At 47.5% G+C, this 26,812-nt stretch overlaps 2 protein-coding genes and 1 long non-coding RNA gene across 3 annotated transcripts in view; 2 read left to right on the forward strand and 1 right to left on the reverse strand.

Moving 5' to 3' along the window:
• SNF8 (SNF8 subunit of ESCRT-II) lies at nt 1-7,529 on the forward strand. The gene is made up of 8 exons (XM_060082575.1): nt 1-146; nt 507-557; nt 2,043-2,181; nt 3,309-3,413; nt 4,050-4,122; nt 5,081-5,222; nt 6,158-6,232; nt 7,282-7,529. The coding sequence occupies exons 1-8, from the start codon at nt 93-95 to the stop codon at nt 7,417-7,419; spliced, it is 777 nt and encodes a 258-aa protein (XP_059938558.1). The 5' UTR covers nt 1-92; the 3' UTR covers nt 7,420-7,529.
• UBE2Z (ubiquitin conjugating enzyme E2 Z) lies at nt 5,390-23,607 on the reverse strand. Its single transcript, XM_060082574.1, has 7 exons — nt 23,184-23,607; nt 21,131-21,203; nt 19,012-19,199; nt 16,443-16,554; nt 13,960-14,072; nt 13,080-13,170; nt 5,390-10,947 (listed from the first exon to the last, which is right to left on the reverse strand). The coding sequence occupies exons 1-7, from the start codon at nt 23,495-23,497 to the stop codon at nt 10,777-10,779; spliced, it is 1,062 nt and encodes a 353-aa protein (XP_059938557.1). The 5' UTR covers nt 23,498-23,607; the 3' UTR covers nt 5,390-10,776.
• Nucleotides 23,195-26,812, forward strand: part of LOC132479042 (uncharacterized) — a 5,395-nt gene continuing 1,777 nt past the window's right edge. Inside the window, exon 1 of the long non-coding RNA XR_009530447.1 lies at nt 23,195-23,912. This is a non-coding gene — a long non-coding RNA (uncharacterized LOC132479042). The remainder of the gene's footprint in view (nt 23,913-26,812) is intronic.

Below are 26,812 nucleotides of genomic sequence, written 5' to 3' on the forward strand. Positions count from 1 at the left end.
CTTGCGCATCCGCGTGGGGGAGCTGGTGGAGGATCCCGGGACGCGGAGACCCGGGGTCCCGGTAGCGGGGCGGCCCGCGGGCCACGGTGGGGATGCACCGCCGCGGAGTGGGAGCCGGCGCCATCGCCAAGAAGAAGCTTGCGGAGGTGAGGGGAAGGAGGCGGGCCCTACGGTCACTCCAGACCCGCGAGAGACAGAAGTCTCTCCGCGCAGAGCTCTGTACCCTCAAATCGCCGCCCAACAGAATCTGACGCGGGTTTCTCGGTCCCGGGGAATTGAGTTTCTCCAGCTTCCGGTGGATTGGAATGTCAGCATCCCTAGATCCATCAGTCCTTTCCCCCACTTCCCCCAATTTGACTACAGACGAGTCGTCTATTCTACTTCCTCACCTCCTCTCCCTAAGGAAAACCATTTGCGAGACCCTCTTAATACTTCTGCGGAGGCAGTACAAGTGGGAGCCCCCAGCACCCACTCGCTCAACTCATCCTGGTCTATTTGTCTGACAGGCCAAGTATAAGGAACGAGGGACTGTCTTGGCTGAGGACCAGCTGGCCCAGGTGAGTGGGATGGAGGGCTCCAGGCAGCAAGGGAGATCCGACAAGGCTGGGCAGGACACCTTTGATATAAACCAGACTATTTGGATCGAACTAAAAATAGGGCATTTGGCGAATACCAATTTCTGGGCTGCTCAGATCATTTAGGTGACTTGCTGACAACAATGATAACTAACATCTTTGAGTGATTACCTACTTGTAGCGTCCCAGGCACATGTCCATTTTCTTTACATACACTGTCTTGTTCATTCCTCCTGACGATCCTATCAGGAAGGAACTCTGTTCTTCGCACTTTCGAATTGAGGGCACTGAGGTGTTAAGCGCTTTATCCAAGATTACATGGGTAGTAAGTGGTGAAGTTGTTTGATTTAGGTCTTTTGGGTTTTTACTTTAAATGCCTAAGAATAACATGAAAATATTGCCTAACCTGTGGCACCCACCACCATCACATCTAGGTGCATACCAGAAGTGTGTGTCAGTGATGGGGGTGGGTGTGGCTCCTGCAGTTTCCTTCTCTAACACTTCCCTTTTCTGTACATGCCCTGTTGTTTACTCAGTTATTTTGCCTGGTGAAGAAGAGAAGGAGGCAGTGAGGCAGGGAAATGGGCCCTTGAACTGAGGAAAATAAGTAGACACAGGGTGTGCTGTTCAAAAGCTCCCACTCAGGGGAGAGAACATGCAGGAATCAACTGGAAATGGTGATTATAATAATGTGTAAATTTCTAATATGTTGGAAATGAGGAGATGCAGGGCCAGGAGTGGTTATTCTTGGTAGGTTGAAGATAGGTTGTTAATTAGGGAAAGAGAAGGAGTAATGCAAATGGGAAGTCAGAATATCCCCAAACCAAAAGTATTTAGCTTTAGAATGTACTCTGGTAGAGCCACATCCCTTCTTCGGAGATTCTTTATCTACGGTTATCCCCAAGGAGGTCCTTGACTCAGAGATTAAAACAACACACCTAATTCATGCCAGGCTTCCTTTCTCTCCTATCTAGCCTTTCTGTCAGTGGCTGAAGATTTCCCACCATGTGAATGCTACAAAATTATTAGGTGTATCTTCAATTAATTAATTTCATTAGATTAAAAAAATTTTATTTTATATTTGAGTATAGTTGATTTACAATGTTTTGTTAGTTTCAGGTGTACAGCACAGTGATTCAGTTATACATATACATATGTCTGTTCTTTTTCAGATTCTTTTCCCATATAGGTTATTACAGAATATTGAGTAGAGTTCCCTGTGCTATGCAATAGGTCCTTGTTGATTGCACCTTCAATTTAATAACATTTTTTTCTTCTGGGAAAAAGAAAAGCACTTACAACTAGCGAAATATAATTAATGCTGTTGTATGTTATATAATGAGAGTTGTTAAGAGAGTAAACCCTGAGAGTTCTCAGCACAAGGAAAAAAATTTTTTTTCTATTACTTTAATTTTGTATTTTGTGATGAAGGAAGTTCGCTAAACTTAACTGTGATCCATCCTGCAGATGTCGAAGCAGTTGGACATGTTCAAGACCAACCTGGAAGAATTTGCCAGCAAGCACAAGCAGGAGATCCGGAAGAACCCTGAGTTCCGGGTGCAGTTCCAGGACATGTGTGCTACCATTGGGGTGGATCCTCTGGCCTGTAAGGAGTTGTCTGTAGGGGTCCAGTGTTCTTCTAGGGTTGCTAAGGGACAAAGCTCACCTAGTTGTCATTACTGTTGGGGCGTCTTCTATAAGGGCCTACAGGGAGATCCAGAGGATGTTGTCTTCAGGGAATCCCTAGCAGGATGGCTGAATATCCAGTTTGATGGGAAAGATGGAGAAGTTGGAGTGCAGGCTGAGTAGCCAGTGTACGTGATCTTCCCTGGAATGCTCTGCTGTGGAATTTTTTATGACTGTTTTTCCCTTTGTTAAAAAAAATATGTTTTGGGCTTCCCTGGTGGTGCAGTGGTTGAGAGTCCGCCTGCGATGCAGGGGATGCGGGTTCGTGCCCCGGTCTGGGAAGATCCTACATGCCGCAAAGCGGCTGGGCCCGTGAGCCACGGCTGCTGAGCCTGCGCGTCCGGAGGCTGTGCTCCGCAACGGGAGAGGCCACAACAGCGAGAGGCCTGCGTACTGCAAAAAAAAAAAAAAAAAAAAAAAAAGATAAAAGTAGCATGTATTCAGGCAGTCAGTCAACAAAGGAGAAAAAAGAAAATGAGAAAGTGGAAGTCTTCTGACCCTGCCCGTAATTGCAGAGATAAAGTACTGTTAACAGTTTAAGGTATATCTTTCTAGACACCTTCATCATATTTATAAACTATTTTTAAAAAATATATGGGGTTATGCTGTAATTATTACTCTGTAACTTGCATTTTTTACTCAATAAAATAGCTTCAGTGGATTTCTGAATGCCAGGTCTGCATATTCTTTTTCTTAGCCTGTCTAGACCATATGTCCCATTATATTTCACTGCATGCTTTGGGAAAGGAAACTCACTTTTATAGTATCCTGAGCCAGAGTTAGCAGCCAAATAGATTGCCCACCTTTAGAACTGTCTGAACCAGTTGTTTCATAGGAATTACCAAGAGTCAGGTTGTGTTGAGGATCCTGAGTTGTAAGTGGAGCAGAAGGACGTACGGCTGGGCAGAGAAGACGCCCCATAGAATAGGTGTATTTTGTTAAGTATATGGGCTGCCGAAGCAAGCACTAGAATAGATGTTTTAATCCAGCTTTGAAAGAAAAGATGTAACTATTGAATAACCTAGCTTTTGTTTTTCTGTCTTTTAGCTGGAAAAGGATTTTGGTCTGAGATGCTAGGCGTGGGAGACTTCTATTACGAGCTGGGTGTCCAGATTATCGAAGTGTGCCTGGCCCTGAAACACCGGAATGGAGGTGAGGGGGGCTGGGTCCTGTGGACTGGGCTTTGGGCTTCTCTGAGAGGGAAGAAATCATGAGAGGTGATCTTTCCTATCCTGCAGTCTGCAGGCCAGTAAGGTCTTGAGAAGCTGTTAGGTCCTGAGAAGTATCTTAGTGCTTCATGATGTGAATCCACGACCGGTCTCCATGGCCAAGGGTAAACCTGAATGATTATCTCTATTCTCCAAAGGTCTTTGGCCAGGAAGGCTTGGCTCCTAGTTGTTACAGAACATATAGGCAGGTAGGAAATAGGCCTTTTTCCCTGATAGATGATGTGTCTGGGTTATGATTTTCTCATTAGTGACTGTAGGCCTGCCCTGCTTCTCCAAGGTGTGGTGATGCCAGCGGAGTCTCTGTGCTCCCCAGAATGTTACCTTTAAAACGATCATCCAGTGGTATCATCTTAATAAGCACACTGAATGGTCTGTGTTGAAGTTAAGAAATAAAACTTAAACCTAGTTAGAAATCATTGGCTATAGACAGAAATCATTGGCTGTAGACACAGCCTTGGTGTCAAGAGAGCATTTACAGTTTTTCAGAGATACCACCTTTTTTTTTTTTTAAAGTCATAAAGATAATCCTTCAACTGCTTTCTGTCCCCCTCTCCAATAGGTCTGATAACTCTGGAGGAACTACATCAACAGGTGTTAAAAGGAAGGGGCAAATTCGCCCAGGATGTCAGCCAGTAGGTTTTGCCTTCCAACCCCTTGGAGTATAGAAAGGTCTTTAAAAAAGGTGGAAATCTTTTCTCCTTACCACTCGTTCATCTAGGCTAGTTTAGGAATCATTTTTATTCCTCTTCATGATCAGAAGAAATGTTTTTATTTTAGAAATCTATATAAAAAAACAAAAAACAACCCATTATTTCTCAACTGAGATATTACAACTGTTAAAAGTTTTGGTAGATTTCCTTCTAAGCGGTTTTTTCATGCATAAAAATAATGTGGGTGTGTATATACACTTTTTTCTTCTTCTTCTTTTTAAACATACTTGGGGCTGTATATACTGTTGACATTATTTGTGGTCAAGGAGACTAGGGCAGGCACTGAGAAAGGCTGGGGAAAGGAGTTGGGCTCAGAAGATGGGGTGTAAATTGACCTGGTTCACTAGCCTTTGTGTGACTCCAATTTGAGAAAAGGTAAAAAAGACTCTCAGTATGTGGGCTGGATGTGTGGTCTACACATTATCTTGTGGGTTTTCTTTAATTTCAGTTAGTTGTCAACTAAGAAATCAAAATCTGGCACTACTGGGCCTGAATTTCCAAATGGCAGTAATCAGCTGGGTTGCCCCTTTCAAAATGGATAAGCATTCTCTATTTTGCCATAGTTTTACACTACTCCCTATTGTCTCTTAAGTTCAGCTCACTTATTCACATTTCCTGATGGGCTCCTGGAAGCATATTTTTTACCTCTGTCTGGTATTGGAATGGGTTGCTAAGTGGAGACCCTGACTCCTATACCATTTCCCTGGAACGTCCAAGCACCATTTGGTGCACTTTGACCCTGCCTTTCTACTGATGTAGTTAAATGTTGTGCAGCCTTTTGAGTCTTCAGTCAGGGTATCCTGCCCAGGGCAGAGCTGAAACTGCATTGTTGCTAGGTCTGGTCTGCCAAGGGTCTTTAAGCAGCTCTTCCTCACCTCAGAGACGACCTGATCAGGGCCATCAAGAAGCTAAAGGCACTGGGCACTGGCTTCGGCATCATCCCTGTGGGCGGCACTTACCTCATTCAGTCTGTTCCAGCTGAGCTTAATATGGATCACACTGTGGTGCTGCAGCTGGCGGAGGTACTGGTGGGCCTTCTGAGAGAGGGGGAGGGGGGAGTGTGTGTGTGCGTGCGTGCACGCGCGCATGTGCGTGTAGGGGCAGTCTGGGAGGGGATTTTCTGATCTCCCCTCCATCACTCAGGTCTTTTGCTGAAACTGTCTGATGGATGCACTACTCAGACCTGTGCTTATTTAGCAGACGTTTATTGAGCAGCTACAGTGCAAAGCACTGGGCCAGGCTGTAGGAGCATATAAAGATGGGTACCATATAGTTCCTGCTCTCAAGGAGCGTACAGTCTAGTGTAGACAGACATGCAGACAACTAACTGAATTTCCTTGGTGGACAGATTTTTTGATGTCTTCATAAAACTACTTTATGGATTCTTTGAAAAAATGTTTAATCTGGTTTGCCATCCTCCTGTTCGTCAGCAATGCCTTAAGCTATATCATCTTCCTCGAAATCCTTCTCATGTATTTAGGGAAGACATGTTCAGTTTTCTCAATTCTGTAATGTAGAACAGAACTAAGCGAGGGAGGGGGCTTTTCCGGATTGGGGAATGGTTAGGGTGAGGCGGGACAAGGGCTGAATACTTACATAGTTTAGATCATGAACAGTTTATGATGACCACCTTTCCTTCCTATCAGTTCCATCATTCTGAATCTCTCCTTGTCATACTTTAGAGTTCTCTGATAAAGTCTACATTACTATTTTAGTACCAGGGACTCGACTCTACTTTGTAAGACTGGACCCCTCAACCTAAGCCTCTGTCATCCTGAAGGTCACTCCTCTCTTGCTCTCTACTGGGCCCTCTAAACAGTCTTCGGTGCTCTCTTAGGCTTCACCCAAGGGCAGTTCCCCCTCCTGCCTGGGTACATTAATCGTCCCTGGGCAGATGCTGGATTCTGAGGGAAAGCACACTCTTCACTGACGCAGTCCCCATTCCTCCTTCCTTCAGAAAAATGGCTATGTGACTGTCAGTGACATCAAAGCCAGTCTCAAATGGGAGACGGAGCGAGCGCGGCAAGTGCTGGTATGTGACTTTTGGAATGGCCCAGAAAAGATGGGCCCCAGATGGGAGGAGGTGGGTGGACAGGTACCACACAGGCAAGAGCTTTGGCCTCCCTCTCTCTCTGCTGACTTCTTGCCTGGAAGGCTGCTGCCGCCACACCAGAAGCAACCCCAGCATTTCTCTGAAGATGGCACTGAGAGGTAGAACTCACAAAGGCAGGCTTCCAGCCCTGGCACGTGGGTACAGCCAGGCTGCCACTGCCACAGGGGAGTCACCAACGCCTCTCTCTGCTGACCTGTAAAGCCTGGTCAGATGGATAACGTGGCTTGTACTGGAAGTAACACTGTTAGTACAGAGTGAAGGGAATTATTAACTACTGATGGTAACTACATTGCTATAATTATATACTATTATAGTGCATTTTACATATAGTTTTATATATACACATTTCATGGTACTAATGAAAGACTGATGTTGTGAAGAGGGAGTGGCAGGAACACGAAGGAACCCTGGCTTTCAGTACCTTCCTCCTTACCCAGGCAGTTGAACTACAGACCTGACTTCATCTGTGAAGTGGGGATAACAAACGTTTAATGACATTGGGTAGAACCAGCCCATCTGGAGCACACTTCCAGCTATAGGAACTCTGAGTCCATTCTAATCCTAATATGGTTTCTCCATTAACTTTTCCGAAAAGGTTTCCCCCTAGCTGTGTGTTACTCCGTAAGTTAACTGGAAGGTACTGACCTCCATTCTGTTTTAGGGAACGGAGTTGGTGATTTGCTCAGAGACATATAGCACATATTTCTGTAGCCTTTCCTTCCACAACGTCCCACTTTGTCATCATCCTCTTTTCCAGCAGCACAGATTAAGCAACTTGGTGGCATTTCTCACCCCTCAGGCGAAGGCCTGGGCTAAACAAATCATTCTAGTTTGGCTGTGTAACTATGTGAAGGCACTCTTGTAGATTTAGTTTGAAAACCCCACTGAAGCCAAGATAGGTTTGAGGATTATCTACCCTACGTGATGTAAACTCCCCTTTCTTAATTGACTTTTCCTTTTTCTGCCAGGAACACCTGCTGAAGGAAGGGCTGGCTTGGCTGGACCTGCAGGCCCCAGGGGAGGCCCACTACTGGCTGCCGGCTCTCTTCACTGACCTCTACTCCCAGGAGATTACAGCTGAGGAGGCCAGAGAAGCCCTCCCCTGACTGGGAATGCGGAAGGGGGCACAGCGGCAGGCAGGGAGAAGAGGGAGGAGCTGGTGGTGAATAAAACCTCGACAACTTTGTTGTAAAAAAGAGCCAAAAAAACCCAAAAATTTTCCAATTTTTTTCTTCCCCCAGTATTCTTCACCCATTACTTTTTTAAAAAAGTGCCTTCACATTGCATCTTTATTGGAGAAAACCTTTTTTATCCGCTAAGGATAACCTGAGTTACACAGATAACAGTGAACATGTATAAAATGACTTGCACAGGTCATCTACAAGTTCATGGTAGAGCTGGGCCTAGAATGAAGGCCTTCTGTCTCCTGGCTAGACAGTCTGGTTTCTGTGGCCCCGAGACATAAATTATAGCCTCTGTTAATTCAAACCCCTTCCTCATAAAATGTTCTTTATCTCAAACGAGCAGAGACCATGACGGACCAGTAAATAGTCACGCTTTCAGTCTCTTCCAGCTTCCTTTGTAGAGGTTCCAGGTTATGGCAGCAAACCCAGCTATGAGTATGAAGGAAATAGAGGTCAGTGTTAAATGGTGGTTACAGAAAAGAAAGTTTAATTTGAGGGGAATTAACCAATGGTGGATGCAGTATTTCTCAGGTTCCTTACTACCGTTTCCTCCTACAGTGATCACCAGGTCATCCCTCTAACCTTAGGGGTGGGAAAGGGAATCATTTATTGAACACCTACCAGACACCCAGTTTTATATACACCTCGTATAGTCCTCACAACCTTAAAAGTTAAATAGGTGTCCTTAACTTTGGCAGGTGAGGAATCTATTGACCAGAGGCCACCACGTTAAGCAGAGCCAAAGCTAGAGCCTAGGCCCACTAGCCCCCCCGGGCCCACGCCTTCCTGTACGCAGCTTTGCGTGGCACAGGTTGGCAGGACATTTTGTGTATAATTTCTTCCGACACACATGGTCGGCCAAGAGGAAAAGCCTCTGTACCAGAAAGCAAGAGCCTTCTACAGCAAGTAGAGAAGGTGGTGGTGAGCTGGGAGGCCAGCATTAAGCCCCGTCTTCACGGTCTGAATTCTGAATTCCTAACAAGGGGTAGTTTGGTATCAGAAAACTGAAAACCCAATGGTTTGGACTATCCATACGAAGACACCTTTCCCTTAGCAAGGGGATATATAGCCTGAGCCCATCTCTACCTCTGCCTGTCCTCGAGGACAAGCTCACTTCCTGAGCAGGTATTTCTTTCGAAGCAGCCAAGGCCAAGGTAGCATTCCTCTCCTTGACTGCCAAAGTTACAGCCTCAAAAAAAGGACCCTATTTCTTAACGATGGGAACTTTCGCCACCAGTAGTCCTGCTTCCACCCACACCACGGAACCCAAGTGGTTGGCTTCCACTGAGCACGATCTTTATCCCTGACAGTTTCAGGCCTAGGTGAGAGGTGTGACTGTCAGAACAATCCCGTTCTTCCTTTTACACAAACCCTCCCACACCCATAGGCGCTTCCTCCTTCTGCCAAAACAAACTTTATTGCACCAAAAAGAAAAAAAAAAAAAAAAACTTCATTTATGTACAGTCAGATATAAAGACATCTCTTTGACTCCTGTGCATATATTTCCTCAACTCAAGATTAGGACGTAAAAGTCAGGCTAGTACGCCAGACATGCTCTGCCCATGGCAGGACCAAGGAGAGGATTGTCACTTGAAAGTGGGAACACTTAAATGGATGACAGGTAACACTGGACCAACAGACCAAGGGCATTCTTCCAAGCCCTGTACTAGCTCTGGGAATGGAAGAGGGAAATTGGAAGCAGGGCCCCTTCTTGAGTCTCCTTGTGAAGAGACCCAGCCTTCAGGTATCAAAGCTACACTTCGGTCCCCCGAGCCCACTTCCCGTCCAGTCCCTTTGCTTCCTGCCGTCCCAAGTAGGACATGCTCCTTTGTGCCCAACCCCCTTCCCAACTTCCCCAGGGAGTCTCATGACCCACAAGGCAGAGGCCTCTCTAGCAGCGGGCAGAGCAGGTACAAGTTAGCCTCTCCCTTACATGTGGCTGGATACTGACTGAGGCCCTGTGTCATGTGGATCACCAATACCCCACTGGGAGACCTATCAGTAAGAATCTGGAAAGTACAGGAGGACACATCAAAAAGGGGAAGGATGGGTTCCCTTGATGCCCCGTGTCACAGGGCACCTAAAGCACATTTTTTTCTGAGCCAACCAGATAAAGGATCACTGCAGCTAAATAGAGAAGCGACACAGCCAGGCAAACACCCATCAGAGTCGGTGACAAAGAGCAGTTGGCGGTGGGAGGGGGAGGAGAGGAGTCTTCAGAGTCCCAGCCCCAATCCCCTCTGCCACTGGCCACCCTTGCTCCCCACAACTCCCTGGGCTCTGAAGTGAGGAGGGGGACTACAGGCTGAGGTGAAAACACACAAGGACAGCCAAACAAAATACAACAGGACTAGCATCAGCCTCCCCCCTGTACCCCACCCCCAGGAGTAAAACCCTCATTGTGACTAGTATTTATGAAAAAATCTGTAAGAGACTGTTCTATGTAGTGGCTCTAATCCCATACACACAACAGCTGTCTGCACTGGGAAATTTTCAAATAAGTGACTGCGGGAACAAACGGCATTTTCAGCTTCTTACGGTGCCTGTGCAGAGGCTTCACCAAGACCTTGGTTCAGGCCCAGTCACATTCACCACCTGTCTTAACTCTAGAATGGGTGAGGGAGTGGGGGGCGGAGGAGAAAGGTGCTCAGGTGCTAGGTAAAGCTTACTCATCAGCAGCCTAGACTCCACCACTGTTCCTTCTCTTTGGTCTGTCTAGAACAGTGACTATAAATTAGGAAAAACAAAATTATGCTGGCCTGTGGGAAATAATGGGGGTAAAGAGGCAGGGAGGAAAAGGGCATTGGGAAGCCCTGCTTCAAAACTGAAGACAGACAGACAACCACCCAGACTGCTTAAGTGTCACGGACAGCCCCCCACCCCAAGCTACCTTCCAGATATCCCCATAAATCATTTGGGCACACTCCCTCTAGGAATTGCAATTTCTGTCTCCACCTGTCCCTAAGGAGCTGGCCCTGTGGAGAGGTGTGTTGGTTGTTTTGTTTTTGCCAGAGGCCCTCGCCCTAGGTGCTCCTGCATAGGTACCTTGGCCCCTGATATGGGATGAACACAGCCCCAGATGCTCGAGAGCCAAGGAGGTCAGAGCGGGAACAGCCTCCCCACTTCCACACCCTGGGATCCAAGCTTGCTTGGTTCTTGCCATCTTGCGGGATGATGTCACATTTGGAGGGAGATACACAAGTGCCTCTCCATCCCTGGGGTGGGGGAAGGGACTTTGCTGGGACTCTCGAGTGAGGGGAGGGGAGAGGGGAGCAGGGTCTAAACCCTCAGGCTCCCATGCAGGTCTGTCTCTGTCCCAGACGAGCTGCTATCAGAGTCCATTTCGGCGTTCTCATTATGGAGCCTCTCCAGCACTTTCTGACGAATCAGTCCCAGGCGCATCAAGAGGGACTGGTAGTCAAAGTGGCCCCGCTTCTCTCCAAAAGGGTCCTGTGGGGGAAAGGAGACAAGCGGGAAGGAAGATTCAAGTCTGGGTGGCTCACCCTAGACAGAGCAGCTTTAGGCCCACGTGAAACACACGCTCAACTTCTGAGCCTGGGGACGGAAGCGGGCACAGCACAGAGTTCCCAACAGCAGACGACACCATCTTTGTTTAGGAATACTGTGGCACGTTCACCACCCCAGACAGATCTGGCTTGGGCCAACATTACAACGTGTTTGCGTTCCCCCAAAGCAAGCCACCGTGCAGGAGGGGGACACAGTAATGGCGACATCGACAGGGAAGAGAAGTTCAAGACCAGGACTGGGATCATTCAGTTTGCTGGTGTTTTCAATAAACCTCATACGAACTATATAAGGGGGAAATTATCCTTCATTCCCTCTACTCAAAAAGGGCAATTTGCTTTTCTGAGATCACAGGCAGGTCTAGAATGAAGGAGTTCTGACTTCGGATAAGTACCTGCCCTCCTCCCCATGGACCAGTCATCACATTCCTGTCCAGGTTTCTGGGCATCACTCCAGTCCTTGTCATTCGAGATCAAAGATAACCAAACATTACGTGGAAAGGGGTTAACTGTCCTTAAAGTCTCAAAAATAACTATGGGTGGGGCGGAGGGTATAAAAAAAGAAATTTAAAATGCTAAATAAGGATTACGGCAGCAAAGTGGCTCGCCCAGGGCTCAAACAAGTGGAGACCTCCTTCCTCGGCAGTTCCAAGAAAGTCCACGATCTTCCCTCTCACAGAACGTCTGCTTCTCCCACCTAAACTCCTTCCACGCTTCTGCCCACGCATTACCCTCACGATCAAGGGCCAGTGGATGTCAGTCAGTCTCTTGTGACTACAGCCCATACTTCTCACATCTGAGGGTTATGTTCCCCCAACGCTGAGCTCCACACTTACTCCGGAGCCGCCAATTTCCCAGATCTTCCTCCTGTCCTCACTGGCTCCGTGTCCACCCGTTCTCCGCCTCCCCAGGTGCTGCTCCTCCCTGCCCTTCCTTCGTCACGAGTCGTTTTTCCTTCACAGACTGAACATTAGAAATGCTGCTAGATACCAGCCATGATCATTCCTGATGGGGAACAAGCTACAGCATGCATCATCCCCGACATAGTCTCAAAGAAGGTTCAGGAAGCAAGTCAGCCTTGAGCTGGTCCTGCCTTTTGAGTTTAAATGCGGCACGTAGGACGGAAGTCCTTGAAGGGAGGGTAGGGAAGCTGCCATCTCTGAGCAGCACCTGAGGAAACAGAACAGTTACTCCTGCTGCTGGTGGTGCTGGGTGGGTGGGAACATAGACCAAACAGAACTGGAAAGAACCTGAAGAGGCTTTAGCCACTTATCCAAGTCACCACTTTTCTAAGCAAGTAAATGATCCAAGAGACACAGGACTGGCCCTTCAGGACAGGAAGGTTCTCAACCAGTCACTTATATTTGATCCTATTTACAATGCGGTTTAATAAGAACCTCTTTTTTTTAAAAAAAATATTTGTTTATTTCGTTGTGCCGGGTCTTAATTGCGGCATGCATGTGGGATCTAGTCCCCTGACCAGGGATTGAACCCAGGCCCCCTGCACTGGGGAGCACAGAGTCTTATCCACTGCGCCACCAAGGAAGTCCCAGAACCTCTCCTTTTAAGCAAGCCTAAATTCTGCATTCTTATTGGAAGCAGAAGCACATTTCCCCAGTAGAGGCAGAGAATGAACAACTGGTTACCATCCTTGTATGAGGTTCTTTCAACAGTAATTGCACACCCAATGTTTCCCTAAGCATTCCTTCCCTTAGCACCCCCCTGAGCTAGGGATGGAATTCCAACAGATGACTCTCATCATCCCTAAGTTCTGAGAGGGCTGAATGTTCTTGGTTTGAAACGACTACTGACCGAGAAGGGAAGGAGTTCCAGGCTAGAAAGCAGGATGATTCAGATTCTACTCTTGAGTACCTACTTTATGCCAGGAACCTAGAACCAACTCCATATGACTTCAGTCTCTCTCTGGGCCTCAGCTACTCAATGCACCCGGTTCCTTTTGGCTCTGAACTCTATGAGAGATGTGGATGTCACCCTTGTGAGGGGGGTTTACATGGTCTGCTGTAAGGCCTCTGGAGTCAGCAGCAGGGGCTCTGTTACCTGCATGGTCTGGCCTTGAAGGTGCAAACGATCTTTGCAGGCCACCTCGTAGAAGTCGTAATACTCCAGGAAGGACTTCTCCATCACCCCCCTGGAAGACAAGCAGAGAAGCTTCACTCAGGAACAAGAGGGGAAGGCACCACCCCTTCACCATGTAACCTTAATGCCAAATTCAGCAGCTAGAGTTCCCAAGACCAGATGTGGTTTCCTACAAAGATGTTTCAATGGAAAATGGAAAAAGAAACAGCTGACTGCCCATGGTTGATTTCCCTTATACCCTAAGGATTATCAAATGAGAGTGACTGTTAATACGGACCATTTGAACTCCAACTTCAACTCATGACTTGCTCATTCTCATTCATTTTCCATAGGCCATCCCTAATCCCAAACCTTACTCAAAATTCTCCTAGATACACCTGAAACATTGTAATCAACTATATGTCAATTAAAAAAAAAGAAAGAAAAAACCGTGGCCCCACCCATTTCCTAGAAAAGTTTGTTTCATTAACTCTTTGCTCATCTAGCTTTTCACACCTAGAATAAACTTGAACCCTAAGAAATGGGTTTATTATGAAGCACTCTGCACCTCACTTGGCTGTACAACAGTTAAGTGTCTCTAGTCAAACAGGGGCTCCCTGAAGGCATGGACTTGTGTCTTTCCCATCAGGCTCGGCATCTCCAAGGACCAAAAAGCTCTCTGAACTTCCTTCTGGGAAACCCCTCGGTCACTTGCTCTTTAAAAGCATGAACCACATCTTGCCTTTTTCTGTCTTTCTCTGGTGTCCAACACTGGACTTTGCCCCAAAGGTTCTCAAATGTACGAACAAGCTAAATATCCAAAAGGAATACCAAGTACCAAGTGGGCTCTCTTTACACATACCGTAGGGGTTCAGGGCAGGGACACTTTCCTTCCATCATGTCACAGACCGCCACTCTGATGGTCTCATGCCGAATACATTCATTGTAATTTTTGCTGTCTCCTGGATGTCTCTCCTATAATGTGACAGACACCACAGTATCCAAGTACAAAATTTAGGTAAAAAGAAAAGCCAATGGGAAGAGATTTTAGGATTAGTATGTACGTGACCCAAGCAAATGAACTAAGAGGATACCTTTCCCACTATATGGCAGGTCCATGAAGAGCAACTAAGTCCCTGAAACCACTCACCCCGCCCACCCCCGCCACACATACCAGTACCCATCCTCTGTTATGGGTCATTTGACCTATAAGCAGCAAACCACATGCATCAAATTTCCCTAAGCCTGAAATGAAAGGCCTCGCAGGAAGGATTAAGTGGGAAATAACCATGTATAAGAATAATGGTGGGACAAAAAGGTATAAATGATGCTAGGAGTCTTAGCCTGAAAAACCTATAGATATCGGGATGCTTCCTGATTAACTCCTTTACACATCTGTGGATTCCACCATCACTGAATTCAACTATTGTCTATCAGAAGTAGAACCTGAAGTTTTCAAAAGAAAAAACTCCGAAACTGGTCTGGAGAGCTGACAGGAACATGTGGGCGTGAACAGACGGGAGCATGGCGTTCCACCCTTTGACTCCTCCCTTGTTCCCCCCTCCCACCACCAACTCTAGTCAGTCAGAGCCTTGGCTCTGATCAAAACATGTAATGAACAGGAAATACACACATGCCTTCAGCCTACCACCACGGTTCCCAATGTGCACCATAGCGAAATCACAAGGGCACTGTGGGATACTGTAAACTTTTTGAGGAAAACCACAGTATTCAACACCTGTGAAACTCCATGCAAACTACTACCTTGAGACAGGTAGTTCAGTTTTAATGTTGAACTGTATTACATTCCTTTTTTTTTTTTTTTGCCGTACGCCGGCCTCTCACTGCCGTGGGCTCCCCCGTCGCAGAGCACAGGCTCCGGACGCGCAGGCTCAGCGGCCATGGCTCACGGGCCCAGCCGCTCCGCAGCATGTGGGATCTTCCCGGACCGGGGCACGAACCCGCGTCCCCTGAATCAGCAGGCGGACTCTCAACCACTGCACCACCAGGGAAGCCCTACATTCCTTTTGATGACATATTGTTTTCACGAAGCTGGATTTTCAGTCACTACTTGGATAAATAGCAAGTAGCATATGAAAACAGGAGGAAACAGAAATGAGGGTGGTGGCTCTGATCTGATTCCAAGATTTTAAAAGTTGTGGGGCACTGAACAGGTGTACACATCCTATTATTAAGTCAGTGTAGTCATCTGAGAAGGAAGTAAGTTGTTTGGACCTAACTACTTAACAAATGGAACAGTGTGGCATTTCTTTCTGCCTGGGGAACTGTGAAAAAAACTACCAAGACAAGGGGGTTCTGTGAGCCAAGAATGTTTGGTAGTTTTAAGAATAAAAGTCCCATCTCTTGAATTTCCAAACAAGACGTAAAACTCAGCTCCTTGGTTAGCCAATGAGGTCCGTTTCCATTTCCACCTACTCCTGAAATCACATTCACTATGTGTTTGAAAGGATGGCTTAGGGAATAATTTTAGGTCATTCTTAGAAGGTATGTCCATTCGTTTCGGACTACAGAAGAGTCACCAAAGTTAGTGTCATCTCAAGGAGTTTCAAAATGAATTAAGCCCCTTTAATCATTTAAACTGAATGATTATATCTTTTGATAATATCACTGGAACGCTTTTCCTGTGCTCATGAGTCATCTGGAAGGGGCTTTGAAACAATGGAAGACTTTGGGCTCCTGGGACTACATCCTGATCTGTGTGTCCTTGTGAAAGTTAACTAACCTCTCCAGGTCACCATTACCTCAGCTGAAAATGGGGATAACATTTATCTTGCAGAGTCAGTATGAGGATTAAGTGAGAAGATACATATAAAAGTCTGGAAGTGGCTGGCGTACAGTGCACCCTTGGAAATGATGAGTCTTCTCCACCTTCTAGCTGGCAGCACGGACGAAAATAATCTTGCCCTAGCCAGTGACTGTTCCTGCGGCTCTGCAGGTAACAGGACTTCGTAACTCCAAAAGGAAGTGTGGCTCAGCAGTAGTCACTGGGGGGCACCTTAAGGGAATACTGGGGAATGGAGGCATACAGAAGAACACACTGGCTCCAAGAGCCCCCAAAACAGATGCAGAATCAATTTCCAAATGACTCCACTGAAGTTAATCCAAGTCAAATGGAAATAATTTGACAGTGTTATTGTAATTTGATAGGGAAAAAAATTCATTATTAAGGCACACACATGCCAGCTCCTTTTTTCTCCCACAGTGACGAGTTTAATACATGGGGCTGAGCCAGGTCAAAAACAAAACAAAAACCCTCAAGTAGATCTTTCAGATCCCTTAAAACCCAATACTCCACACCCCAAAGCTGGGCCCGCCTGGCCTTACCTGCTCAAAGCCAGGTTCATTGTGATAGGGGTTCTCAGTCATCAGGGACTGGATGGAGATGAGCACGGAAGAGATGCTCTGGGCTGGGCTCCAGGCAGGGCCAGTCCACGTACTGCAAAACACATCAGAGGCAAGGGAAGAGGGTGAGGCAGAGAGAGACGGGAGAGGCCATACAGGAAGACCAGTGTACGAGCACCCCGGGGCCTGGCAGCACCATCACAAGTGACTCACTTTCTCTTTCACTATTAAACACTCTGGAATTTCCCAGCCTCCATCTCACCCTCATTCACCAGAAATCACTCAACTGCCTAATCCTCTTATCAAGTGTCACAAAAGAGGGCAAAGCAAGCAAAGTAACTTTGAAGGGATTTTCTTTGGGCTAGGAGAGAAACAGTAGCCAGGGAAGGTTCCCTTCATCAAAATGAAAGAAATAAGGTAAGAAAACAGCTCCAAAGGCAATCTAAATGTTAACCTCTATGGATCTTAAAGAGCTTATTTATTTATGGGTGGTGATGGGAGTCACAGAGAGGAGAGAGAAGTTGAGCACAGAGGCAGAGAAGGGACTGAAGCTGCCTGGTTAGAGGCCGTGTGGTGGGGTTGGTGATCGGGGATCCAGCTCTCTATCAAACCCCACAGAGTGTCAAATCCTCTGAAAACTACAGAACTCTGCCAAAGGACGGAAAGGGAATAAGGGGCACTTCTAGAGTGTGGAGGGCTTGAAAATAATACATGAACGTCATCTTCAACAACAGAGAAACACCAAAATTGCTCCTCTCTTTCATATGCCTGATGGAATGTTGGGAGAAGGAGGGAAGCTTGGACATTAAGGACATTTATTTTTAACTCAATTAATTGAAGAGATGGCACCTGAGCTGGAAGCTGAACACAACCTGAACCAGGACTGGCTTGTTCAAGTTAACTTGCCACTTCCCTTTCCCTGATGGCCTTGAGGGAAGGCCACTAAGTAATGGGGAACAGTAACTTCCTCAGGGCTCGCTCTTCAGTGCCTCTCAACCTCTCTTCTCAGCTTCGGTCCCCCAGGAACCCTAGACCTTGTGCTCTCCGACGCGTCTAGTATTTGGGGATTGAAGTCAACAGGGTAAGCTCATTCAATTTCTTTTGTAAGTCAGCCCAATATTTTTTTCTAGGTAGGGAGGAAAGGAATGCAGCTGTTAAGGTGAATAGTCAACTAAGTACACATGGGAATTTTCAACTCTGATTCTTTTTTTTTTTTTTTGGGGGGGGGGTCTTCCCAGACCAGGGCACGAACCCGTGTCCCCTCCATCGGCAGGCGGACTCTCAACCACTGCGCCACCAGGGAAGCCCTCTACTCTGATTCTTGACGGCAGATTTTCAAATTCAGAGTAGCTTCTCCTTTTCCACCCAATACTTCTGCCACTTTTACCCCACCATCTTACTTCCCCCGTTTCTACCGTGAACTGATGTTTGCTCGAAATAGTTTTATATTGGCCTAATGAAGGAAAACCTAATACAAAAACACTTTCAAGAACAACTTTCATACAGAAACAACAACTAAGTTTCCTTACCACTGTGGTTTACATATACCACTCCCTGTCCTTCCAGCACCGACAAGCCTACACCCTAACGAGATAAAGGACTTCTTTAAGGACAACCTCCTTCAAAGGACTGTCTCACTGCCGCAATCACAGAACATATTCTTCGATCTGAGAGAATTGGGCAGAGGGAGAAGTTTGTTTAAGCTGCCTTTTCCCTACACAAACCTAAAAATATATTGGATTGGACAGGAAGAAAGAAAACAGTCTCACCAGTCTGGGCAACTTTCTTAACTTCAACTTTTACTTGTTCTATGCCCCAGGGAAATTCAGACCACACTAAAAAGACCAATCCAGAATATGCTAGAAGATATTTCTATTCTGAATTTTTAACCCCCAAAGGAGATTAAAAGGGAATGGATGAGAACTACATGAAGCAAAATCTTGGTAGCACCCAGAAACAAAAATGTACTTGAAACATCTATTTCATATCTGATGTGACTTCCAACCTCAGACATTTTTCATTCAGTTGCTAAAATATAATCATCATCATCACCACTGCCTCCAAAGCCACTCACGAGAGACTCAGAAATAAGACATTCACAGCCTTGAATGGGACAGGATCTGCAGCCTTTCTCAACCTGCTCAGGAGAGAATTAAGCCCTGATGCCCTAAGGGAGTGGTTCTCCAACAGTTTGCGCCAGAATCACCTGGAGAGCCCGTAAGACACAGACTGCTGGCCCTACCCCCAGAGTTCTTGGTATAACAAGTCTGGGGGCGGGGGCCCAGACTCTACATGGCTATGAATTTCCAGATGCTACTGCTGCTCGGGGTGAACCACTTCACTAAGGCATCCATTGTACGTCATGAATTAACTTCTTTTTCTGCATCTAGAATGACAGTAATCAAGTACCATCCGGGGGAGAAGTGAGGAAACAGTCACTCCAATCATTTTCTGTGTCCTGTGATTCAGATGAGAAACCCTGGTTGATGAAGGCTGGCCTAGAGTCATATTTGCTAACAACCAACTTGGCCACTTAGAAGTCTCCTCTTACCCTAGAATACTCAAGCAGACTTTCCCATTGCGGTAGAAGTTGGGGTTAAACCTCACTGTGTTATTGCCCGTTGTCATCAGTTTGACCCGAGGTGGGTGGATGGGATAGTCGGGCGGACACCGAAACACGAACAGGAAGAAACCCCCTTCATAAGGAGTGTCAAATGGGCCTGTGATCAATGCATGAATCTGCAAAATAAAACCCCATCTCAAAATTGTGAGGTGATGTCCCATCCCAAACCCTCCTGACTTCCACTTGCTACCCACGCCAGAAGCAGGACCTTCATCTGAATCCATAGTCCATATCCTCACCATGAAAAATGAATAGCCTGTGCTCACTCACACTAATAAATATTTTTGGAATTTTAAGAAACCCCATTACAGTGTAGTGGCATCTTTCTCAGGGGTTACATTCTAAAGTTAGAGCCCAAGGTGAAAATTGAATCTAGCCAAAATCACCCTTGAGTGTCCCTTAAAACTCGCTTAAAGCATGTTTTTTGTTCGGACTTCCCTGATCAGTATTTTATATAACAAATGGATAGAACACCAACGTGCAAAACATAATATACATCTGTAAAATACTGTCCTAGCATGTTTAATTTTAAGAAGTCAATACCTATTTTTACTGAGTACGTATGTTTGGATTTGCCTAGGTTAAACATGCGTATGATGAACTCCACCCTCCATTTATGTGGCACCAAGGGGAGGGGATGAATGGAAAAGAAGAAAGGGATTGGAGGCCACAGCACCAGTGCCAATCACAGGGCAGAGCTGAGGGTTGTGATGGGGGCCTACGGTATCTGTCTCCTCCGCAGAGGGTCAAACCTACTGTGGAGGATGTGGCTCAGGCAGCATCCAGCTGTGTGAAAGATACAAAGAAAAATGGGGAAACTCAGGGTCCACTCGGAGCCATAGACTATACCCAGAACTTTCCCCAACACTGTAGCTTAATAATCATATAAAAAAATCAGCAGCACTTGAGAAACAAAATGCTAAATTCTCTTCCTCCAGCTGTGATTTATTGAACAAGACTTCCCTTCTTGAAGGGAAGAAAACCTAACTGACTCAGTTATATTTCTTCATCTACAAAGGCTCCTAGGCACTTAAGTCTGCTCAGAATTTAAACAGCAAGAGGAAAAAGGACCTGCAATCCAGTGCCTCTGGCTACAGTCCCCGCCTCGCCCTGGTGGCTCCTATGTTATCTTTTAGCCTTCCTGTCAACTGGAATAGCAAGCTCAAATGGTATCAACATGACATCAATTCTGGGACCCCAGGGACTAGCATATTAACACTAATACTTGACTAAGAACAAGATGTCCCAGGGAAAACATTTCCAACCACATAAAAAGAAAAAAATCAATTTAAAGGGAAACCTATTCAAAACAAAACAGACACACAAATAATACCAAATCTGAATTTTTACTCTAAGAAATTTGACCCTACAAGGAGTTTTCATTTAAACAACACTAGACTTAGGTAATCTCATTTCTTCCCGATTTCAGTTTAAGTAAAAATTCACTTCTCAGGGTAGAGCAATCAGTGACAGAGAAGTCTAGGTATCTATGCCAGAGGAATTTAAGCTTTCTCTGTGTCTGTGTGTGGACAAGACAGGAACGGTCTTTGGGGTGGAAAGGATATTCAAAAGCAATCAGTAAGGACAGGAGCCTAAACAAGGCCCTGTAACTACAAACACGGTTCACTCGAGCTTGTCCCATCCCCACCCTTCTTGGCATCTGACTTACAGCACCACACTTAAAGGTCAAGAGAGGCAGGATGGGGGAAGAGTTGGCTAGTACAATAGGGTGACCATATAATTTATCATCCAAACCGGAGCATTTCTGAGAGGGAAAGAGTGTGCTCTATTAATAACTAAGCTTGGACAACAGGCATGAACTGGGCTTTTCCAAGCCAACCAGGACCTTTGGGCACCCCAAAACAGATACCTGTTCAAGGCTCCGCTGCACCTAACTGTGTGACCTTGGGCAAGCCACTTACTCTCTTGGGGTTTTGATTTATTCATCTATGTAATCAGAGATGTGAGCTGGATAATCTCTTTTAGGCTCTTTCAACTTCATGGGCCCAATTTCCCAATAACCCCCAAACCCCACCAAGGTACATACCTTAGTCATGTCAACAGTATCAGGTACAACGAACATTCCTGGAGGAGGCTCCTTATAAATGGACATGATATCCCTGTATAACACCAAGAGGAAGTGGGGGAGGGAGTGAGGGAGAGGAGAAAAAAGGGGAATCCCTTGAGCAGGACAGTTGTTATCACCTCAGTGAGGCCAGGGTTCGAGAAAGTGGTGCTTGGTACCACAAATGTTTGCACCGTCTCGTTGGCTGAGAAATATCAGCTGAGTATTTGTCAGGCAAGCAGAGAGCAAATTATCATCAAAGGGGCATTGTTTCCTCAGGGGGAGGGAAGGGAGAGGGGGAAAAAAAATCAGAGATCCCAATGGTATCCGATGTCACCCTGGAAAAGCCACATCCCATTTACTCTCACTTCCTCCCACATGGCACTTCATTCACTCCCCACCTCCGAGATTCCCAGGTACTACGGCTGAATGCTAAATGAAGATGTCTCCGTAACTGGGAAGGCATAATCAACTCCACTAAAAAACTAATTCCATAAACCACACAGTGGACCGCTGTTAGCACGGGGATTATATGAAGCACGTGAGCTAGCAAGGAGCAATAATGGCCTTCTTGCCCAGGAGACTAATAGTGTACAGACCTCTTCGGGTTGGGATGGGGACCCTCTGAAATTGCTGAGAATCTCACAGGTGGAGGATGACATGAAGTCATTACTATAGAAGATGAGAGGACTTCTAGGTCATAGCTCATAAACTAGAATGGATCAGTTGTGCGCAAGGGCCTATATGTGGGAAATCTAGGGACTTGCTACGGTACAGAGGGACATAAAAAAGTGCAAACAAGCGACAGAGTGGAGGAAAAGTATTGGCAGAACTCAGAGATATGTTAGGATTGGAAGACTGAAATGGCTGAAGGAGTACAAGAGTTGAGGAGTGCTGAGTTTCTTAAGTTAGAGGTGGCAACCTTGATGGAGTTGGCAAACTGTGTCAGGCACTGGGCAGGTACTTTACACACAGTATGCTGTTTAATTTTTAGTACAACCTTGAAAGTAGGCAGAAACATCTGAAAGAACTTGGAATGTGGGGAATGTGATTACCTAGATGAGAATGTGATGGTGGCATAGGGAGAGAGAGTCTGGCTATCAGCAAACAGGTTTCAGGATTAACAGCAGCTAAAAAGCATTCCCTTTTCCTATGAGATAGGTACTATGCTAAGCAATTTCACAAAAACATTATCTGTTAAATGATATGATCTGAGATCAATCACCCAAGAAATAAGCACAGAAGGGACTTGGGCCTTTGTTCCTATATTTCAATTGGGTACATTTGCTTCAGAAAGTAAATCACATGACTCAGAGGAAAGAATACAGAAAAGAAAGTCTTGAGTGGGATATTACAAGCCAATGTGAGACTGGGGGGGGGGCGGCGGGGGGATGGAAGCTTGAGTTCCTGGAACAGGTGTGAGAGTAGAGAGCTTTGGGGTTCTGGAAAAGTGGTTCAAGAGAAGGCTGCGGGCATGCGTGGGAAGCGACCTAGACTTGGGGAGGGGACTCTGTGGAGGGGGTTGAGGAGGCCGGGAATAAAGCCAGGATGGCCTGACGTCTCAGGCCGGGCAAAGCAAGCTGTGTGTGTGTCTTACAAATGGGGCTCGGGAGGAGACGACGCAGGGGACCGCTGGGTGGGGCCTCCGGGCTGCATCTAACAAGGCTGGGGTGGAGAAGGGGGGAGAGGGGCGGTGCGGAGGGCGGGAGGGGGTGTTACTGAAGCGCCGAAGGGTCGGGTTTCGGGCGGGAGGTCGGGAGGTGTGGGGGAGGGTGTCCGGACTGGAGACCGAGGGCTCAAGGGAGGTTACCGAGGGGCGGGGTCGGACCTGGATACGCGAGGAGGGGCTTGGTGCGTGTGGGGCTGGGGGCGGGGGGAAAGGGGACTTGGATCCCGACGCTCCGGGCTGGCAAGACGTGGGCTTGGGAGCTGGGCCGCCGCGAGGGCAGCGGGGGTGGTAGTGGGACAGGGTGGGGGCGGCGGGGAAGGTCGAGCCCCGGAGCTCGGGGCTGGGGGAGGAAAAACCCCGGCTCACCGCTTGATCCGGAGTAGACACTGCGGTGCGGTTCGCTCGCCGTCCCAGTCGGAGCTGAGTGTGGGGTCCCAGTGGCTAAGCAGCGCGGCCCCGTGGGCAGCGGCCGAGGGCGGGAGCCCGGGCAGCGGAGCCAGGCCGCTCCCTGGCCCCCCGGCCCCGCCCGCTGCCGCCGCCGCCGCCCACACATCCGGCAGGAAAGGCGGCCCGAACCCGCCGCCGCCGCTAACGCCAACAACACCAGCGACGCCGCTCGCCCCGGGGCCCGCCGCCCCGGCGCCTGCCGTCGCCGCCTCTTCAGTCGGACTCTCCGCCATCGCTCCTTCGCTTCCGGGACTGCTCGGCAGCACGTCCGCCGACCAGAGCGGCCGCTGCTCCCTCCCCCTCCCCGCACCACCGAGAGCCGGGCCAGAGTGTCCCCACCCTCCGCTTCCCCGGCCTGGGCGGCGTTGGCTCCGCCCACCCCCGCCCCGACCAGCGAGAGGCACTCTGCAAGAGCGTCCACCCACAGTCCTCCAGGGCGGGCGGGGGTCGGAGCTCGCCGGCCAAGCGAGGGTACTGGGCCTGCGCGGGTCCCGCGCTTTGCGGGAGGAAGTTCTGAGGCGGATCCGGACTCCTAGGTGCAATTGAGGACCCAATTCCAAGGAATATTTTAGTTTCAAGCGTTGAAAGGGGAGGAGAGGAGGACCATTTACCACATCTAGGAAAGCGACCCTCAGACGTGCCCAAGGGGTAGGATTGGGGATCCAGCTTCCTTGTGGGGAGGTGCTGAGTAGAGGAGTTGACTCGCTTAGGGCTCTTCCTGTCCGAAAGTCTCTGTGATTTATCCTTCCTGCACCCTCACCCACGGAGGGCAGGCTGCCATTGCCCCCTGCCTGCAACAGGACCAAGAGGAAGGAAGGAAGGAATCAGGAACTACGAGTGAAAAACTACCTCGTTTTAGAGTGTATTCGATATATATTTATGAAGGGCTTGCTAAATGCCAGGCACTTTTGCTAGGCGTTGCCATAGGGATAATAAAACAAACCTAGAGAAGCTTGGTAAAAAGAAGAAAATCAGGCCTCCCGACTGCAAGCTCAACATTTCTTTCCACAAGGCCTTGAATATGCAGGAATCAAGGGGCTGTGAGTTTAAATCCTGGGAGGATTCCTCAGGACTTTACTGAGATTAAGCTGAAAAAATACAAGCCATCAAGAAATAAAAACAAGCCATCAAAAAAAAAAAAAGCTTTCCCTTTTCTCCCTATCAAGAGTACAGGATCGGGCTTCCCTGGTGGCGCAGTGGTTGAGAGTCCGCCTGCCGATGCAGGGGACACAGGTTCGTGCCTGGGTCCGGGAAGATCCCACATGCTGCAGAGCGGCTGGGCCCGTGAGCCACGGCCGCTGAGCCTGCGCATCCAGAGCCTGTGCTCCGCAACGGGAAAGGCCACAACAGTGAGAGGCCCGAGTACCGCCAAAAAAAAAAAAAAAAAAAAAAAGAGTACAGGATCATAATCTAACACTCCCAGCAAGACCTCGGGCAGCACTCAGTAACCAAACATACTGATACTTCTGTAGCAAAGCATATGAATATTCATATTAATTTGGGTACACTTATGAATATTCATATTAAATCAGACGAATAGCCTCACTTTGTTTTTTATTTTTAAACTTTTAATTTCTTTAATGTATCTATATTTTTATTTTTGGCTGCATTGGGTCTTCGCTGCTGCTCGCGGGCTTTGTCTAGTCGCAGCGAGCGGGGGCCACTCTTCATTGCGGTGCGCGGGCTTCTCATTGCGATGGCTTCTCTTGTTGCCGAGTGCAGGCTCTAGGCGCACGGGCTTCAGTAGTGGTGGCACAAGGGCTCAGTAGTTGTGGCACGTGGGCTCTAGAGCGCAGGCTCAGTAGTTGTGGCTCACGGGCTTAGTTGCTCCGCAGCATGTGGGATCTTCCTGGAACAGGGCTCGAACCCGTGTCCCCTGAATTGGCAGGCGGATTCCCAACCACTGCGCCACCCGGGAAGCCCCTAGCCTCACTTTAGATTACGTTTTGCCGCCAAATTTGTTTTTTAAAAGAGAAGTCCTGTTTTCACAGCTTTGTGAATTTTCCAACCAGGGACTGTGGAGTTGAGTGATAATAGCCAGCATTTATTGAGAGCTAAAATACTGTTTTTTTAGTTAACATTTATTGAGTGCCTAATAGGTGCCAAACGCTTTTTTTTTTTTTTTTAACACAAATGGGTTTTTGGGTTTTTTTAAATTTTTGGCTACGTTGGGTCTTCGTTGCTGCGCGCGGGCTTTCTCCAGTTGCGGCGGGCGGGGGCTACTCTTCGTTACGGTGCGCGGGCTTCTCTTTGTGGTGGCTTTTCTTGTTGCGGACTACGGGCTCTAGGCGCGCGGCCTTCAGTAGTTGTGGCACACAGGCTCGGTAGTTGTGGGTCGCAGGCTCTACAGCGCAGGCTCAGTAGTTGTGGTGCATGGGCTTAGTTGCTCCGCGGCATGTGGATCTTCCCGGACCAGGGCTTGAACCCGTGTCCCCTGCATTGGCAGGCGGATCCTTTTTTTATTATTATTTTTAAAATTTTATCCTATTTTTAAAATTATTTTTGGCTGTGCTGGGTCTTCGTTGCTGTGCACAGGCTTTCTCTAGTTGCGGCCAGCAGGGGCCACTCTTTATTGCGGTGCGCGGGCTTCTCATTACGGTGACTTCTCTTGTTGCGGAGCATGGGCTCTAGACGTGCGGGCTTCAGCAGTTGCAGCACACAGGCTCAGTAGTTGCAGCACGCGGGCCCTAGAGCACGTGGGCTTCAGTAGTTGTGGTGCAAGGGCCTAGCTGGTCCGCGGCATGTGGAATCCTCCCGGACCAGGGCTTGAACCCGTGTCCCCTGCACTGGCAGGCAGATTTCCAACCACTGTGCCACCAGGGAAGTCCCTGGCAGGTGGATTCTTAACCACTTAACCACTACACCACCAGGCAAGTCCCGTGCCAAGTGCTTTGTATGTCTTATTTATTCCTTTCAACAAACCTATGAAGTAAGTACTGTTATTAGTCCATTCTGATAGATGGAAAAAGAGAGGCTCACAGAGGTTCCGTCATTTACATGGGTCACAGTGAGAGCAAGCCGAATCTGTCTCCAGAAGAAACGTTCTGACCACTGTGTGAAACTGTCACAGCTTGGAACTCTCTCCCACACTTATCACGTTGTGCCTTGTACTAATTAGGGTCCTTTGGTACCTGTTGCTTCCACCCCCTACTACCCCCTGCTCCCCGTTCTTCGGACTCTAGATCGTGTATTATCTATGAATCCAGCATGGGGCCTGTCACAGCTTAGGTACTTAACATGAAGCAGAATGAATTGATACAATATTTTATACAGATTTCATGTTTTATTGGTATAGCGTTTCACCACTCTATTATAAAGATGCCTAAATATCTCTGAAAGGATATGCAAGAAACTGGTAACAGCGGTTGCCTCTTGATTGCAGACAAGATGGGGCAAAGGGCATATATATACACATACATACACACACACAAACACACTTGTACTTTTTAAACGTTGTGCTGTACATCTATTGCCTGTTCAAACTATATATTTCATTCATTTTTTAAGGATTCTGGAATTTTTCTTGGGTATTATTTACTTAGTAAGAT

The sequence above is a fragment of the Mesoplodon densirostris genome, chromosome 18, assembly GCF_025265405.1.
Source record: "Mesoplodon densirostris isolate mMesDen1 chromosome 18, mMesDen1 primary haplotype, whole genome shotgun sequence".
Lineage (NCBI taxonomy): Eukaryota > Metazoa > Chordata > Mammalia > Artiodactyla > Ziphiidae > Mesoplodon > Mesoplodon densirostris.